Consider the following 14203-nt stretch of genomic DNA (forward strand, 5'->3'; position numbering starts at 1 on the left):
CTCTGTATTACCGGTGAGAATTATATTTGCTCAACTTAGTGATGGAACTTAGTTTAAGAGGGCGCTATTGAACTAATTGTTGCTCGGATACAGTACGCTACCTCGTCCTAGCAACATGAACATACGATAGTGCAATTAAAAAAAAGTTATATAAGACTATTGAAAATTTATGTTGAAGTACAAATTGACTGATGAAGGCCTATGTTAATGAGGAAGTGATGATGAAACCGCATTTTAATGTGAATAGATCAAATTTATATTGAACAAACATATACTGATGTATTAATATTTCACTTTCGTATCAAATATACAACAATTGTTGTTTATTCCAATTACTTAAGAATTGTTATGGTGTATACATTAGTAGGCCTATAATCTCGATCTTGTTTCACTACCAAAATGGTATTCAACGCGACGGTAACGCGACGGTTACGCGACGACATAGCTTCTGCAAATCACTTGGCACCTTCTTCCCCCTTTTCTTATCTTCTGCAGAAAACATCAAATGTTCTATGTAACTAATCCTAGGCCAACCTTTATTTTCTTTTTCACGAGTTACGAAACCTACTATTTATATAATGATAACATAATACAATTCTAACTGTGTACAGGGATGTTATGTTACAAATTACTGACAGCAGTTTTTAGTCGCGTGGACGCGACTCTATAGTTCACTATGTCGGTCGGTCGGTCGGTCGGTCTGTCTGTCTGTCTGTCTGTCTGTCTGTCTGTCTGTCTGTCGGTCTGTCGGTCTGTCTGTCTGTCTGTCAATCTGTCTGTCTGTCTGTCGGTCCGGTATCACTATGCATTGTAGCACGCGACTTAATGGCTGTTGGCCTTGTTTTAACTAAAGAAGGCGCTAACACATTTCACTAATTATGCAAATACTATGCAAAATGCCATGTATGCAAAGGGTAGGTGTTGCGTTGGTTCTGAATCTTTTAAAAAAGAACTAGCAAAAGCTGAATCGTATTAGTTCAATAATGGATCGGTGTATCATGATACAGTGAATAGCAGCATGAGTGAGTGTTTCTCTAAGCTTTTAGCTTTCGGTTGTAGATATTCACATAATGTAGGGAGTTTAAGATTGAAGCAAGAATTAGTACTTAGAATCGGATACGTATGCAAGCACAAGTCATTTACAAATAAAAGAAACACAGTAACAAAGGCGTTGTACATAGCGACACACTAATAAGTAGTTTAAAAAACCTGAATCAAGGAAGGGTAAAATGTAATTGTACAGGCTTTCCTGCCTGAACGCACATCAAAATAACATTATAGTATTAGTCCGAAAGCATTGGCTTGTTTGCCATCTAGTAATTGGCGAGTCATGTGCTTGATGTTAGAAATGGTTCGAAAACAAAATCTAATTAATCTCAACTATCCTAAAAAACGTATTTCTTTTTGTCAATACATTTTGTAAAATAACATATGTGTTATACGGATATCTTCGATGTTTGCAAATGTTTCTCTATAGGTTATCAATGAGTCTATTTTTTGGACAGTTTGGTGACAAAAGAGCAGTTTCAAGCTTAGTCCAGAACAATGCTTGTCTCTCTGGATGTTCTTCCCATTCGATATAAGTTGTCGTGGTCAATATCTTGTGTAAGAGTATCGGCATGTCTTTGGGTGACACCTTCTCAATTAGTACAACGACCAAGATATCTTCATGGTCTAACATACGCATGTGCGCCATTTCTAACTCGAAGTTGCACCACTCACTTTTGGCAAAATGTTTAGAGACAACTAACAAGACCTTGCGACTAAATTTAACAGCATTTGCAATGTTCGTAGCGATTGCTTCTCCTGGAAGAAAGTCTCGATAGTCGACGCATAGTTTAAGATTTCGCTGCACCTCTAACGATGGCTGTAAAACATCAAGAACCCATTGTGTGTCTTTGCTGTTGTAACAGACAAACACGTCATATCGAATGTTTTCTCCGTTGATGGGAGGAGGCCCTTGGTTGCAAATTCGCCGGTATTGTTTTCGAAGGCGTCGTCGTTGGTTCCAATACCTACATTGAAATAATTAATGTTTCATTGTTGAAAAATTCATAATGCAATACATTAGATTTTACAATTTTATTTTGTAGGCCTAAATGTATGTTTGCAAAATTTATATTAGATTATCAATTAAAAAAACAACAATCAGATATCGATATTTTTGTATTTATTACATTAACAAAGAGTCAATACATCAAAAGTGTGTTCAATATGTTTTTGTGTATAAGGCATTTAAAATACTCAAATACGAATGATCTTACCTTAAATGAAATCTGAAGCGGTAAAGAGTTGCACCCATGATTACAACAATAAGACCAGCTGAAGCAGAAGGAATTGCAACTTTTAAGATTCTATCAAATTTGCTGCAGTTTATTTCATCAGGATTAAATTCAATTATTTTCTTGTATTCTTTATCTTGATATAGGGTACATTTTGTGTTGTTGATGTCTTGAATTGTAACATTCGTTGTCCCAATCCATGTTCTAAACCACACTAAATCACAGTCACAACGAAATTTGTTGTACGACACCTCTAGAAGTTGTAATTGAGTTAGATTTTGGAGTCCAACATCCTCTGTAATTGTAGACAGAAGGTTGTCTTGTAGAGTTTTTACTTGTAATAATGAACCTTTAAATGCGTGTGGTGGTACACTGCTTATCTGATTTTTGTTTAGATATAGATATTTAAGAACTGATAAATTCTGGAATGTTCCGAAGGGAATATAGTTTATAGAGTTTCTTGTAAGATCAACTTTTATTAGTTTTTTGCAATTGTTAAATACCTTAGGATATATTGTTGTTAATCCAAAATATTGTAGATGTAATTGTTCTAAAGAAACGAGATCATCGAACCAGGGCAAAAGTTGATACAAATGTTGATTCGTATTCATTGTTAAAACAGTCAATTTTTGCAAACCACAGAATGCATTGATATCATTTTTATAATAAATTAGCTTGTTGCTATTAATATTTAAATATCGTAGAACAGTCAAACTCTGGAAAGAGTTCTTCAGTGACGAAATACTGTTGTCTTGCAGAGTGTAATATTCAACATCAGTTGGCACAGTATTTTGCGATGGAATAGCTTTAAATCCTTTATTTGAACAACGCACATCATGAGTGTAGTATACTTCCGTTTCTTCTTCCTTACAATATTTACAGTAGCATTGCTTAGGACATCTAAAATCATCTATGGGCTGAGTTCCATTTACTAACGAATTGTAATTGTAGCATGTTAATTTACCGCTAATAGGACAGTAGAATATTACGAAAAGAACGATACTAACGGAAAGAAGAGTCCACATATTCATATTGGTGATGTATGAACCTTCGTTGAAGTATAACATATAATGATAGAAATCGACTGAAATTTACTCTAATAAAGGAAGAGATAATGAAATACCATTATACATTTATTAAAATTTAATTTTCAAAACAATATCAATAAAAATGATTAATTATATTTCACTTTTGTAAATGCAAGAATTTGGTACAATAAAACGGTTTCAGTTTCATTATTTCTGAAATTAGGCCTAATTGACGTTATGGTACACAGTGGTACACTGCTTATCTGATTTTTGTTTAGATATAGATATTTAAGAACCGATAAATTCTGGAATGTTCCGAAGGGAATATACAGTAGTTTATAGAGTTTCTTGTAAGATCAACTTTTATTAGTTTTTTGCAATAGGAAGAGATAATGAAATACCATTATACATTTATTAAAATTAAATTTTCAAAACAAAATCAATAACAATGATTAATTATATTTCACTTTTGTAAATGCAAGAATTTGGTACAATAAAACGGTTTCAGTTTCATTATTTCTGAAATTAGGCCTAATTGACGTTATAATCTCCTTTTTAATTAAATAGGGTCAAATGTTTTCACTGTTATCTTGGACAAAACAATATCATTATTAATGATTTATTATTATTTCACCTTTGTAACGAATTTGATGCACTAAACTGAAATAATTCTTCAAGCAATCAATTTAATTATTTCTAAATAAACAGAAACTTTCTTTTCTTCTTATTTCCATTACTTACCAACGTGTGGTATGGCATGTACGCGTACGTAAATAAAGTGCCACAACTTCATTGTATGATAAATGTTGAATCCTCCATGTAATATACGTTGTGAAGACTTTGTATAGTTGATATCTGGCGAAAATAAACATCATTCAGCATCGCGTCTTCTAACAGCAAGCTTCGTCCTATGTGATGCTGTTAGCATTTCCTGATAACATACAGTCTATAGCCTCTTCTTCAAAAGCTATTCGGCTGGTTGATTAGTGATTCAGCTTTCCTATCGGTTCGAACCCAGTGACAGATTATTTAGAAGTTTAGGTTATGTTGATATATTTAGTAGTTTTAACTACTTAAATGTGGTATGGTGTGGTCGTGTTGCCGTCAGCAGATATGACACTACATGATGTTTATTGAGGGCTGCTTGTGCACTGAACAACCACACCCTGTCCTATTTTATCATGTCGTAGATAACTTTCACTTTTATTCAAATCAACGATTGGGCTAAAAGCAATCTTCTCAGCACACTCCTTACATCCTGTGCGCACAAATATAACAACATTGATATGATAAGTATCAGATCGTTATACTGTATTTCTATAGTTCATATTTCTAACTAACATGTTTTTTTTAAAATTGTATTTCTCAATTTGCATTTACGTACAGACAATTACATAAATATCTATCGTGATATAAATACTGTAATAGCATCGTGGCTACATCATAAGCATCATTCATCCCTCTCCACCCCCACCCCAAGAGTTTAGAATATGCAGGGAGAAGCAAGAAGTAGCCAATCAGATACCAGATGTAAATGTGGATAGGCCTACATCCAAGCATAATTCATTAGTAAAGCTGTTATCCACATGACAATAGATACGAGTTAACAACGAATTGAAATAAAATATACACAAATTGACCAACCATCCAAACGACGAGAAGGCAATGTTACAGTAGTAATAGTTATTCCAACCGACTAGAACTTTTTGAATTAATAAATACAGGAGTAAACGTATAGTAAATATATACGTCGGGCAATATCATGATATTTCTCATGACCAAAAAAAGCGCCACTACCTAATTATAATACTGTATCATATTAATACTTAGGGTTATCAATGAGCCTATGTTGTGGACAGTTAGGTGACAAAAGAGCTGTTTCAAGCGTGGCCCAGAACAATGCTTGTCTCTCTGGATGTTCTTCCCATTCGATATAAGTTGTCGTGGTTAATATCTTGTGTAAGAGTATCGGCATATCTTTGGGTGACACCTTTTCAAGTAATACCACAACCAATTTATTTTCATGGTTATCGAACATACGCATGTGCGCCATTTCTAACTAGAAGTTGCACCACTCACTTTTGGCAAAATGTTTGGAGACAACTAACAAGACCTTGCGACTAAATTTAACAGCATTTGCAATGTTCGTAGCGATTGCTTCTCCTGGAAGAAAGTCTCGATAGTCGACGCATCTATATATAAATGTACGTAAGGGCAAAATTCGGTAAATCGCGCGTTATTTCTAGAATGTTTACTCGATGGTATATAAAGTTGGTTAGAATCTCGATACTGATTTTAACCACCTGATGTAACCCTGTTTACTAATTAAATTTAGTTAGGTAATTAGTTATTGACAATTAAAACGAATTTAGGTTCAATGATTTGCCCCAAACAGGGGTGTTTTCCGATCGTGGAATGGATGTCCTTATGAAAAATACCTGCACACAATAATACGAGGATGCTTCGCATTTTCCTATCTCCTCCTACGATAATTGTTTTTAATAGCTGAAAACCGGTTGAACAGCTCGAGTACAGTATCATAACGAAATTTTGTTTTAAATGTTTTATAGGCCTGAGTGGATAGAGAATATTATTTAAAAATTGTTCTTCCCATCCTCTTCCCCATCCCTCAACTCTAATGCTATATACAAAACACAAATTGGCCCCTCGAAATAGAAAAAGGAAGATGGCATAATATACCAAGAACCAATAGAATTTGCAAAATGTGTAATTTAAATTGTATTGAAGATGAATACCATTTTACCTTAGTTTGTCCTTTTTATTCTACCATCAGAAATAATCTATTACCTCGATTTTATTGCATTGATACATGTCATTTAAGTTCTATCATATTCTATCAACCAAAAATATACAATTATTGAATAATTTAGCAAAATATATTCATGATTCTTTTGAAAAAAGACAGTGTATTACATCTTAAGACAACTGTACCGTATTATAATTTTCCATTATACTGCAATTGGGCCAGAGGCCTCTATACATGATCGAATAAATGTCCTAGGTCACATGCCTAGAAACGAACGAAAATGGTCAGAAGGTTGTTATGTAGAGTTATTACTTGTAATAATGAATATGATAATAATAAATTTGATTTCAACCAGAAAATACTGTCATAATTATAATTGCATCACTGAACGCTCTCTGCGTTGTCCACTCCTGCGTTGTCCACTCCTGCGTTGTCCACTCCTGCGTTGTTCACTCCTGCGTTGTCCACTCCTGCGTTGTCCACTCCTGCGTTGTCCACTACTTGTTCACTTCTGCGCTGTCCAATTTTGCGTTGTCCACTACTTGTCCACTACTTGTTCACTTCTGCGCTGTTCACTTTTGCGTTGTCCACTACTTGTTCACTTCTGCGCTGTTCACTTTTGCGTTGTCTACTACTTGTTCACTTCTGCGTTGTCCACTACTTGTCCACTTCTGCGTTGTCTGCGTTATCGGCGTTGTTGTGTCCGCGTTGTCGGCGTTGTTGTGTCCGCGTTGTCCACTTCCGCATTGTCTTGTGATGCTGACCATGCACGAACTGAAACAATAAGAAACGTTTTAACTTACAAGCAGGATGGCCTTCTAAATTAATAACCCGAAATAATAAACGTTTCTATGTACCGGTCTCCCATCCAAGAACTCCAGATTCCTTAATGTTCTAAATGAGCTTGCATGTATGGTCGTCGTCGTCCTCCTCCAGGTTTGGCTCATCAGTAGTGATCATGTAGTAGAAAACATCACCGGCTATCGTGTTAGATTGTGGTAGCTTGACAAGTTGATAGCCTCTAAAACCAGAAGATGAAAAAAAGCGTTTTGCTTAATATGTTATGGTCCATGGTATTGCATTTACTGGTTGATTTTGAGCGGCTGATTTAGGAGATCTGCGAAGAGGGATATGGAAGATTTAATAATACATTTTTTTAAATTTAATAAATAGCAGCACTTACCTTGAATTAATAGGATCACCAGTATTTAAGTTAAAGAATTTGTAACTCGTAATTTTTTAAAGGGGATTCGAACGCACTATACACTCACTTTGCGGATTATTTCAATGACGGTGTTTTTACCTCAGTTGACATCAGTTCAACAATCTGCAAAAATGAAAATAATTGTTTTAATAGTTTGTGTCTGCGCGTCTATACATACCTTTACATATGTTACTGCTGTTACCTTACCAATACTGTAATGTAATGATATTCATTTATAATTAAGAAATCAACCTTTGTATTTGTATTTGAGTTCACAAACTTGACCCAGAAAGTACAGAGGAGAAATTGTCCAGATGTTTTTAATGTCCATTTAGTTTATAATAGAATCCCTAAAGAAAACACTTAGCTTAACATTTGACCTATCCCATCGTTAAACCAGGAGAGATTGACACTATTTAAGTACAGATTTGACAGTGTCATCCATCATTGAAATACCTTATTATACCGTTAATCACTCCCACTTAAACACCCCTGGATCAACTTAGGACCAATCGTTACCCTCACAGATTACGTAGTGACATATGTAAATGAACCGAAGCCGATATACCCCCAAGTTTCAGAAGAGCCCAGACACACCTTACAGCCACTTTACAGAGCGCACACCTTACAGCCAGCATCACTAATCCTCTGTTCCTTAGTCAGTTAGTTAGCTGCATCATTATTATTGTATCAAGTATATTCTGAATAAATAATATATGTTACGACAGCAAAGCGAGTAAAGAGTCTTCCTTACAAAGTACCTCATAACATAACAATATATTACAATACGTTGAAAATCGGACCTGGTTCATCAGCAAATCTGTAAAAGTTGAAAATTGCTTTAATATCTATTCTTTTCTTTTTTCCGTATATACGCTACACTTTTACAAAATGTTACAATGATGTGTCCCTGTGTGAAACATACCTTGATTGACCATTGTTACCACACCGTCGTAAGTCTACGTTGATCAATAAGTCGCCAATCTATTAAAATTTAAAAAAAAAAACGCTAATGAGTTATGGTAGTTTCGCAACATTTTACTGTATTATTATTTTATTCAAAATATAACATACCGTCACATATCTGATTGTTTGCTCTGACATCGCTTCACCAATCTTTAAAAATGAAAATGTTAATACAGTACTTATTATAATTTTTTGCCCCTGTTTTTATACATACCTTGGTGTACCGTTACCTCTACGACGATGTAGACTGCGTTGATAAAATCAGTCGCAAATCTATTAAAATATAAAGGACTATAATTAATTCTGGTAGTTTCGTAACATCGCTATAGCATAGGGTTAATGTATTAAAAAGTGGATACGTACCGACGTACATCTCAGGACGGATTAGGATTGTGTGGCTTCTATTTGACATCACGGATCTGCAAAAATTGAAAAAAGAAAACTTGTTAATAATTACGACGGTGTGGTAACAATGGTCAATCAAGGTATGTTTCACACAGCACAGGGACACATCATTGTAACATTTTGTAAAAGTGTAGCGTATATACGGACAAAATATTACGTAATTACGTAATAGATTACGTTCTTGTTCCTCGATGTACGTACCTGTATATGCTTTTGCCACATTTAGCTTCAATGACGTAGACTCTGACGTTATTCGCCATTCTATATTAGAAAACAGAAACATAATAAGTACACTAACACACAATTATTAATATTGTAGCACGGAGCCCTAGATTTTGTGGACCATTGGGTGGTTACGCTCAATATAATACCATAATTCTGGCTTCCGTCACACTTTGAGATGATTAATATTATGTAGGCCTACAATGAACGCGCGTCACTTCTGAGCTGAAACAAAAATTGATTTAGTACAAAAGATGAAATGGTAATGTTAATGGTTACTAAATAATTATTAAATTAGGTAAAAGTATAAACCTCTGAATTAGTGCATAGATAAAAAGCTAATTGGTACACAAATATAATATTAAATTATTGATTGTTGAAAGTAAAAAAAAAATTAGTGTAGATAAAAAGATAATGGTTATCAAATAATAGATTGTTAAGTTAGTTGTCAGTGAATTTCAAAGGGAACGGAAGCCATTCAAATAATTACCAAGTTGCTGTTTTACGCGGTTCCAATTATAAGATAGCAATAATACGACCATTGCCCGCTTAAATTGGAACTCAACAAGGCCATATACATGGCTGCAGTCACGTGCGTAAATTTGAGTTAGTGTTTACCGACCAACCGACCGACCGACATAGTGAGCTGCGACTAAAAATGCAATGCGAAAGATATGGCATGGTTATGTTCAGCGCTTTATTTTATACAGTTAATAGGCTCTGGGACTCATATTCAAATAAAAATCCTGCATCCACCACTGATACATGACACGTCGTTTGAGTTTCATAGTTCTGAAAGAAAATTATAGTTTTTATAAAACTTTGAGATAAAACGTTATAATTGTACAAGGGTTCGTCCAGGCTGGTCGATTAACATTAAATTAATACGGTTTTGCATGCAGTAATCGGCTGACTTTTCGGGAGTGTCCATCCTTTTCTCAATTCTTTCTAGTATCATATGTACGTGCTTTTAAAAAAACAACGTTATGATCATTTTGTATTACAAAATACTGGTACTCCCAGAACAACTCTCGAAGATTTCTGAAAGAATAAGAAAATAATATTAGTACTCTTAAAATAATATATATTATAATATTGAAATTTAACCAAATGTAATATTTAATACATTGTATAACATTTAGAACGACAAATTCATAATTTCATTACAAAATATTTATATAATATATAAAATATGAAAAACATGGCAAAGAAAAATAAGATATATAATTAAAAATCTGCAAGATAAAAGTAAAAATATCTTCAATCTCTGAAAGAATAAAAATATATTTATTAATTTATTTATTTAATTTTTAATATAATTGTGAATATTTTACATGACGTTATACCAAGAAATAATTGTTATTGGTGGACATTATTTTTTAAAGTTGCGGATTTACGTACGGTGGCGAAACATAAATCGTTTCAATGACACATTTATCTTTATTACATAAAATCAATGTATAATAATACCATTAATCTACTACCCTAAGTTCTACTTACGTCCTACTGTAAACCCCATAATTTAGTCGCTCAGTAATGCTGTCTTCGTGGCAGGCACCAACAAGAATGGCGCGGACGACTTTGAATGGAATTTAATTGAATGGAAGCACAATTAAAATAATGCCGGACTTCAGCAATCTGATTGGATTAATCGTTGATCTGAATATTAATTAGTGGCCACCTGTGTACTCACATTTTTCTACTTGAGGGCAGTTGCCTAATACTATTGCCTGACGTACATGCGGAATATAGGCCCTGTTTCGGATAAATGTTTTTATTCTTTCATATTCTATTCATATATATTCATATTATATAGATAAAACTGAACGGCATTTTATTTATAGCATATGCATTAATAAATAAAATATAATACAGTGTAAAAGTACGTATGTATTAAATATAAAAGTTGCTGTACGTACATGCTCAATGCTCTATCAGTCATTGGTCAAAGCACGCCCTCAATTTGTAAATCGCCAAGCAGAAGACGAAATAAACATACCATTCGATTCAGAAACTGTCAACACAACATTTAGTTTTAATTTTGTAATTTAAGCACCTCTTTGGCTATATAAAAACGAACGGAAGAGTTTATTTGTTACAATGGTAGTCTTAAGGGCTAAATGTGTCGTTGTAGGTTGGTATAATAATTTACTATATAAAGATATTATTTATTTTTCTTAGGCCCTAGCTGGTTAGTCTGTGGCTGCGATGATCGTTGCGGCCACAGTTGGTTGGTTTGGCTTCGATCTACAGGCGATTCTATAGGTTTAGGGCCTAGCCTAAACTGAATGACATTAACATGTTTTAAAACTTTGTTTTTATTTAGGAAATTCAACTGTTGGTAAAAGTGCATTGACTCAAATATTCCACAGCGATGGCAGCCACTTTCCAAAAGCATATTCAATGGTAAACCAAGATGAATCATATTTTTTTGTTACACTTTTATGTTTTATTGTTTACTGTATTTAAATTGCTTGTTATAATAATTATAGTAATTCAGTTTCTATGTAACCACACATTCTATCTTCTTTTAGACAATTGGTGTTGAACTTTGTGTAAAGACAGTGAGCATTCCAGAAACAAATGACTCTGTGGTACGCACATTAATTTTATTCTCTTGTTTAAGACACCTATTTAAGGATTCATAAGTTTTATTTTGATTTTACATTAACAAACCACAAGTTACACTATGACATATAACAAGTTTAATGTTGATATTATGCAATTTCTTAAACTGTCTTATTATTTTATTGTTTAATACAGGAACTATTTCTCTATGATTCAGCTGGAAAAGAGACATTTTCCGATTACGTTCAAGAGTTTGTAAGTACAGTAGGGGATGGTGGTATGGTTAAAGTAATGATAGTTATAATTGTGTTTAGACCTCCACAACCTGTTACACATTAAACAATAACTTCTTTGCATCTTTTACAGTGGGATCAGCCATCAGTAGCCATTGCTGTCTTTGATGTCACCAATGCAGAATCTTTCAAAAGTTGCAATAAATGGCTGGAGAGAGTGAAAGCTGCAGCCAATCAAGATATTCCAGGTTGGTTAACATTTTATTTGTTATTTATTTTATTTCGAAACCCAAATCAATAGCAAAAAGAATTCACCAATAACAAGAAGGTTAACAACAAATACAGAATGGATACACATACAATTATATTAGGTAGCATTTGACTATTATAATAAAATTAAAACCCAAATCAATAGCAAAAAGAATTCGCCAATAACAGGAGAGTTAACATACAAAAACAAAATGGATACAAATACAATGAACATAGACCAAAATAATAAACATTATAATAAGGTAGCATTTGACTATTATAATAAAATTAAAACCCAAATCAATAGCAAAAAGAATTCGCCAATAACAGGAGAGTTAACATACAAAAACAAAATGGATACAAATACAATGAACATAGGCCAAAATAATAAACATTATAATAAGGTAGCATTTGACTATTATAATAAACTTAAAACTTTGTTCTTAAACAAGTCTAATTAATCAACAAAGCATATGAGCTTGGTTTTCTTCAAAACGTGAACTAATTGGGCTGGTTGATATCCCTCTACCCACAATTAAATCTCTACACATCAAGACATAATAAGGAAAAGAAAATACAAATGGTCCGGACATATGCTAAGGCTTCCGAGGGACACTCCAGCCAAATTAGCGTTGACAGAATCCATTCGAAAAGTTAAAAGACCAGTTGGCAGACCAAAAACTACCTGGATAGGAAACATAAACAAAGAACTCAAAAAGCAAATACATCCATCGCAAAGTTAATGACAGACCATCAGACCACCGAAAGAGAATCGTGGAAACGATTAGCGTATGCAATGTCTACCCAAGACGAATAGCGTAACGGATGAGGATGATGACATCAAGATAGAACACATATGTTATTGATTTCCGTCTGAACCTAGAATTGAATGTGGAATGACATCCCAATGTCCCACGATGAATTAACATGTCGTAACTAGATCCCTATTACGAGTGTTTAATGTTTTAATGACTCTTATTCTTACAGCTGTTTTAGTTGGAAACAAGATAGATTTAGAAGGACGACGAAATGTTGGTTCCAACACCGCAGAGGAATATGCTGCCAAGAAAGACATCCGATATTTTGAATGTTCCGCAGTAAGTTAGCAGATTGTTTTGTTGTAAGCTCTGTCAACACTATCAAACTAGTTTGACAAAAAACTGTGATGTGGCCAAATATGGTGGTGATATTCACAAATATTGTAGAGATATGACATCATCCTGTCCATATATGGGCACATCACATTTTTTGTCACATAAAGTTTGATAGTGTTACAGAGCTTAAGAGTATACCAACATTTTACTTTCTGGATAAATTATTCTTCATTAAATTTATTATTTATAATTAAAATATAATTCATTATTATTGTTTGAAGCATTTTAACAATAGTCATTTGATTGATTTTTTTTTCCTACAGAAAGAGCAAAAAAATGTTGAAGCTCCTTTTTACTACATCGCAAACGAGTTCTACCATTTATATCAGAGCAAACTAGAGATAATGAAGTCCTTAGCAGAGTGAACCAACAGCCTGTTGTAAAATATATTTCTCAACATTCCTTCAGATATCTGTATAAACTTTTAACCTGTATATGACAATTGATTATGATTGATGAAGAACAACACCTAAACTATTTTAAATTAATGATGTGTCTGTTTAGCTGTTTTCTGCTTTTCTCTCTTGTTATTTTTATTAAGTTAACCACAGCCTTGTAGAACACCTTTGGTGACACAAGCTTTTTTTTTATATACATCGAACACCGAGTAACTTGCCAATTACAGGATGGATAAACTATTTTATAATTTATACTTCTTATAAACTAAGTTTCATTTGAGGCTTAGTTGAAAGAATCGTGAGTACCAGGTCAGGATTGGACCTTGGATTGGAAGGCAAGCATGTTGACCACCAAGCTACAGCTCCACTAAAATAAAGTATTTATTTATGTTAAAATAAAGTACAGTATTTATTATTATTTTAGTAAGTAAGACTACTGTTACCTCAAGTCTTGGTCTCTCTACTGAATAAGTTCTTTATGTTTGGTTTTACATTATTCCTATTTAATTCCGTCCAGCAACTCCAGTGAGTACGAAACAAAAATCCAAACAAATATTTCAAACAATTTCCTTGTCAAAAAAGATTGCAAAAATGTTTGTTATACTTTTTAATATTGTGTGTATATTGTGAAATAAATTATTCTGTACTTTGAAAAACGAAATTCTCTCTTTTATTTTGATAGAAACATTAACTGTGATTTGCATGTACAAGACACAAAAAGTAGATA

At 33.5% G+C, this 14203-nt stretch overlaps 2 protein-coding genes and 1 long non-coding RNA gene across 6 annotated transcripts; 1 reads left to right on the top strand and 2 right to left on the bottom strand.

Moving 5' to 3' along the window:
- Positions 1-1471: 1471 nt before the first annotated feature.
- LOC144839237 (toll-like receptor 2) lies at positions 1472-3313 on the bottom strand. The gene is made up of 3 exons (XM_078694550.1): positions 3290-3313; positions 2265-2662; positions 1472-2015 (listed from the first exon to the last, which is right to left on the bottom strand). The coding sequence occupies exons 1-3, from the start codon at positions 3311-3313 to the stop codon at positions 1472-1474; spliced, it is 966 nt and encodes a 321-aa protein (XP_078550676.1).
- A 2810-nt stretch (positions 3314-6123) lies between these two features.
- Positions 6124-10447, bottom strand: LOC144840191 (uncharacterized). 4 transcript variants are annotated; one of them, XR_013611867.1, is made up of 10 exons: positions 10375-10447; positions 9722-9915; positions 8854-8913; positions 8611-8666; positions 8462-8520; positions 8207-8265; positions 7879-8101; positions 7349-7404; positions 6935-7194; positions 6124-6851 (listed from the first exon to the last, which is right to left on the bottom strand). It is a non-coding gene; the product is annotated as an uncharacterized LOC144840191 (long non-coding RNA). The 4 variants fall into 4 exon arrangements; XR_013611866.1 differs by having other exon boundaries at positions 6935-7098; positions 8854-9915; XR_013611865.1 differs by having other exon boundaries at positions 8854-9915.
- Positions 10448-10808: 361 nt separating this feature from the next.
- On the top strand, positions 10809-14126 carry LOC144840144 (intraflagellar transport protein 27 homolog). Its single transcript, XM_078695829.1, has 7 exons — positions 10809-11008; positions 11201-11280; positions 11409-11468; positions 11638-11697; positions 11809-11923; positions 12912-13021; positions 13342-14126. The coding sequence occupies exons 1-7, from the start codon at positions 10975-10977 to the stop codon at positions 13441-13443; spliced, it is 561 nt and encodes a 186-aa protein (XP_078551955.1). The 5' UTR covers positions 10809-10974; the 3' UTR covers positions 13444-14126.
- Positions 14127-14203: the final 77 nt, after the last annotated feature.

Source organism: Antedon bifida, chromosome 4, assembly GCF_963402885.1.
Source record: "Antedon bifida chromosome 4, ecAntBifi1.1, whole genome shotgun sequence".
In the NCBI taxonomy this organism is placed as follows: Eukaryota; Metazoa; Echinodermata; class Crinoidea; order Comatulida; family Antedonidae; genus Antedon; species Antedon bifida.

What these genes read in the sequence shown, in the direction of transcription:
- LOC144839237 (XM_078694550.1), bottom strand. Translation starts at nt 3,313, where the DNA reads ATGAATATGTGGACTCTTCTTTCC. An exon ending in ATATGTGGACTCTTCTTTCC is followed by an intron (nt 2,663 to 3,289) that starts GTTAGTATCGTT and finishes AACAAAAATCAG; the next exon opens with ATAAGCAGTGTACCACCACA. An exon ending in CGCTTCAGATTTCATTTAAG is followed by an intron (nt 2,016 to 2,264) that starts GTAAGATCATTC and finishes ATTTCAATGTAG; the next exon opens with GTATTGGAACCAACGACGAC.
- LOC144840144 (XM_078695829.1), top strand. Translation starts at nt 10,975, where the DNA reads ATGGTAGTCTTAAGGGCTAAATGTGTCGTTGTAG. An exon ending in AGCCAATCAAGATATTCCAG is followed by an intron (nt 11,924 to 12,911) that starts GTTGGTTAACAT and finishes TTATTCTTACAG; the next exon opens with CTGTTTTAGTTGGAAACAAG. An exon ending in GATATTTTGAATGTTCCGCA is followed by an intron (nt 13,022 to 13,341) that starts GTAAGTTAGCAG and finishes TTTTTCCTACAG; the next exon opens with AAAGAGCAAAAAAATGTTGA.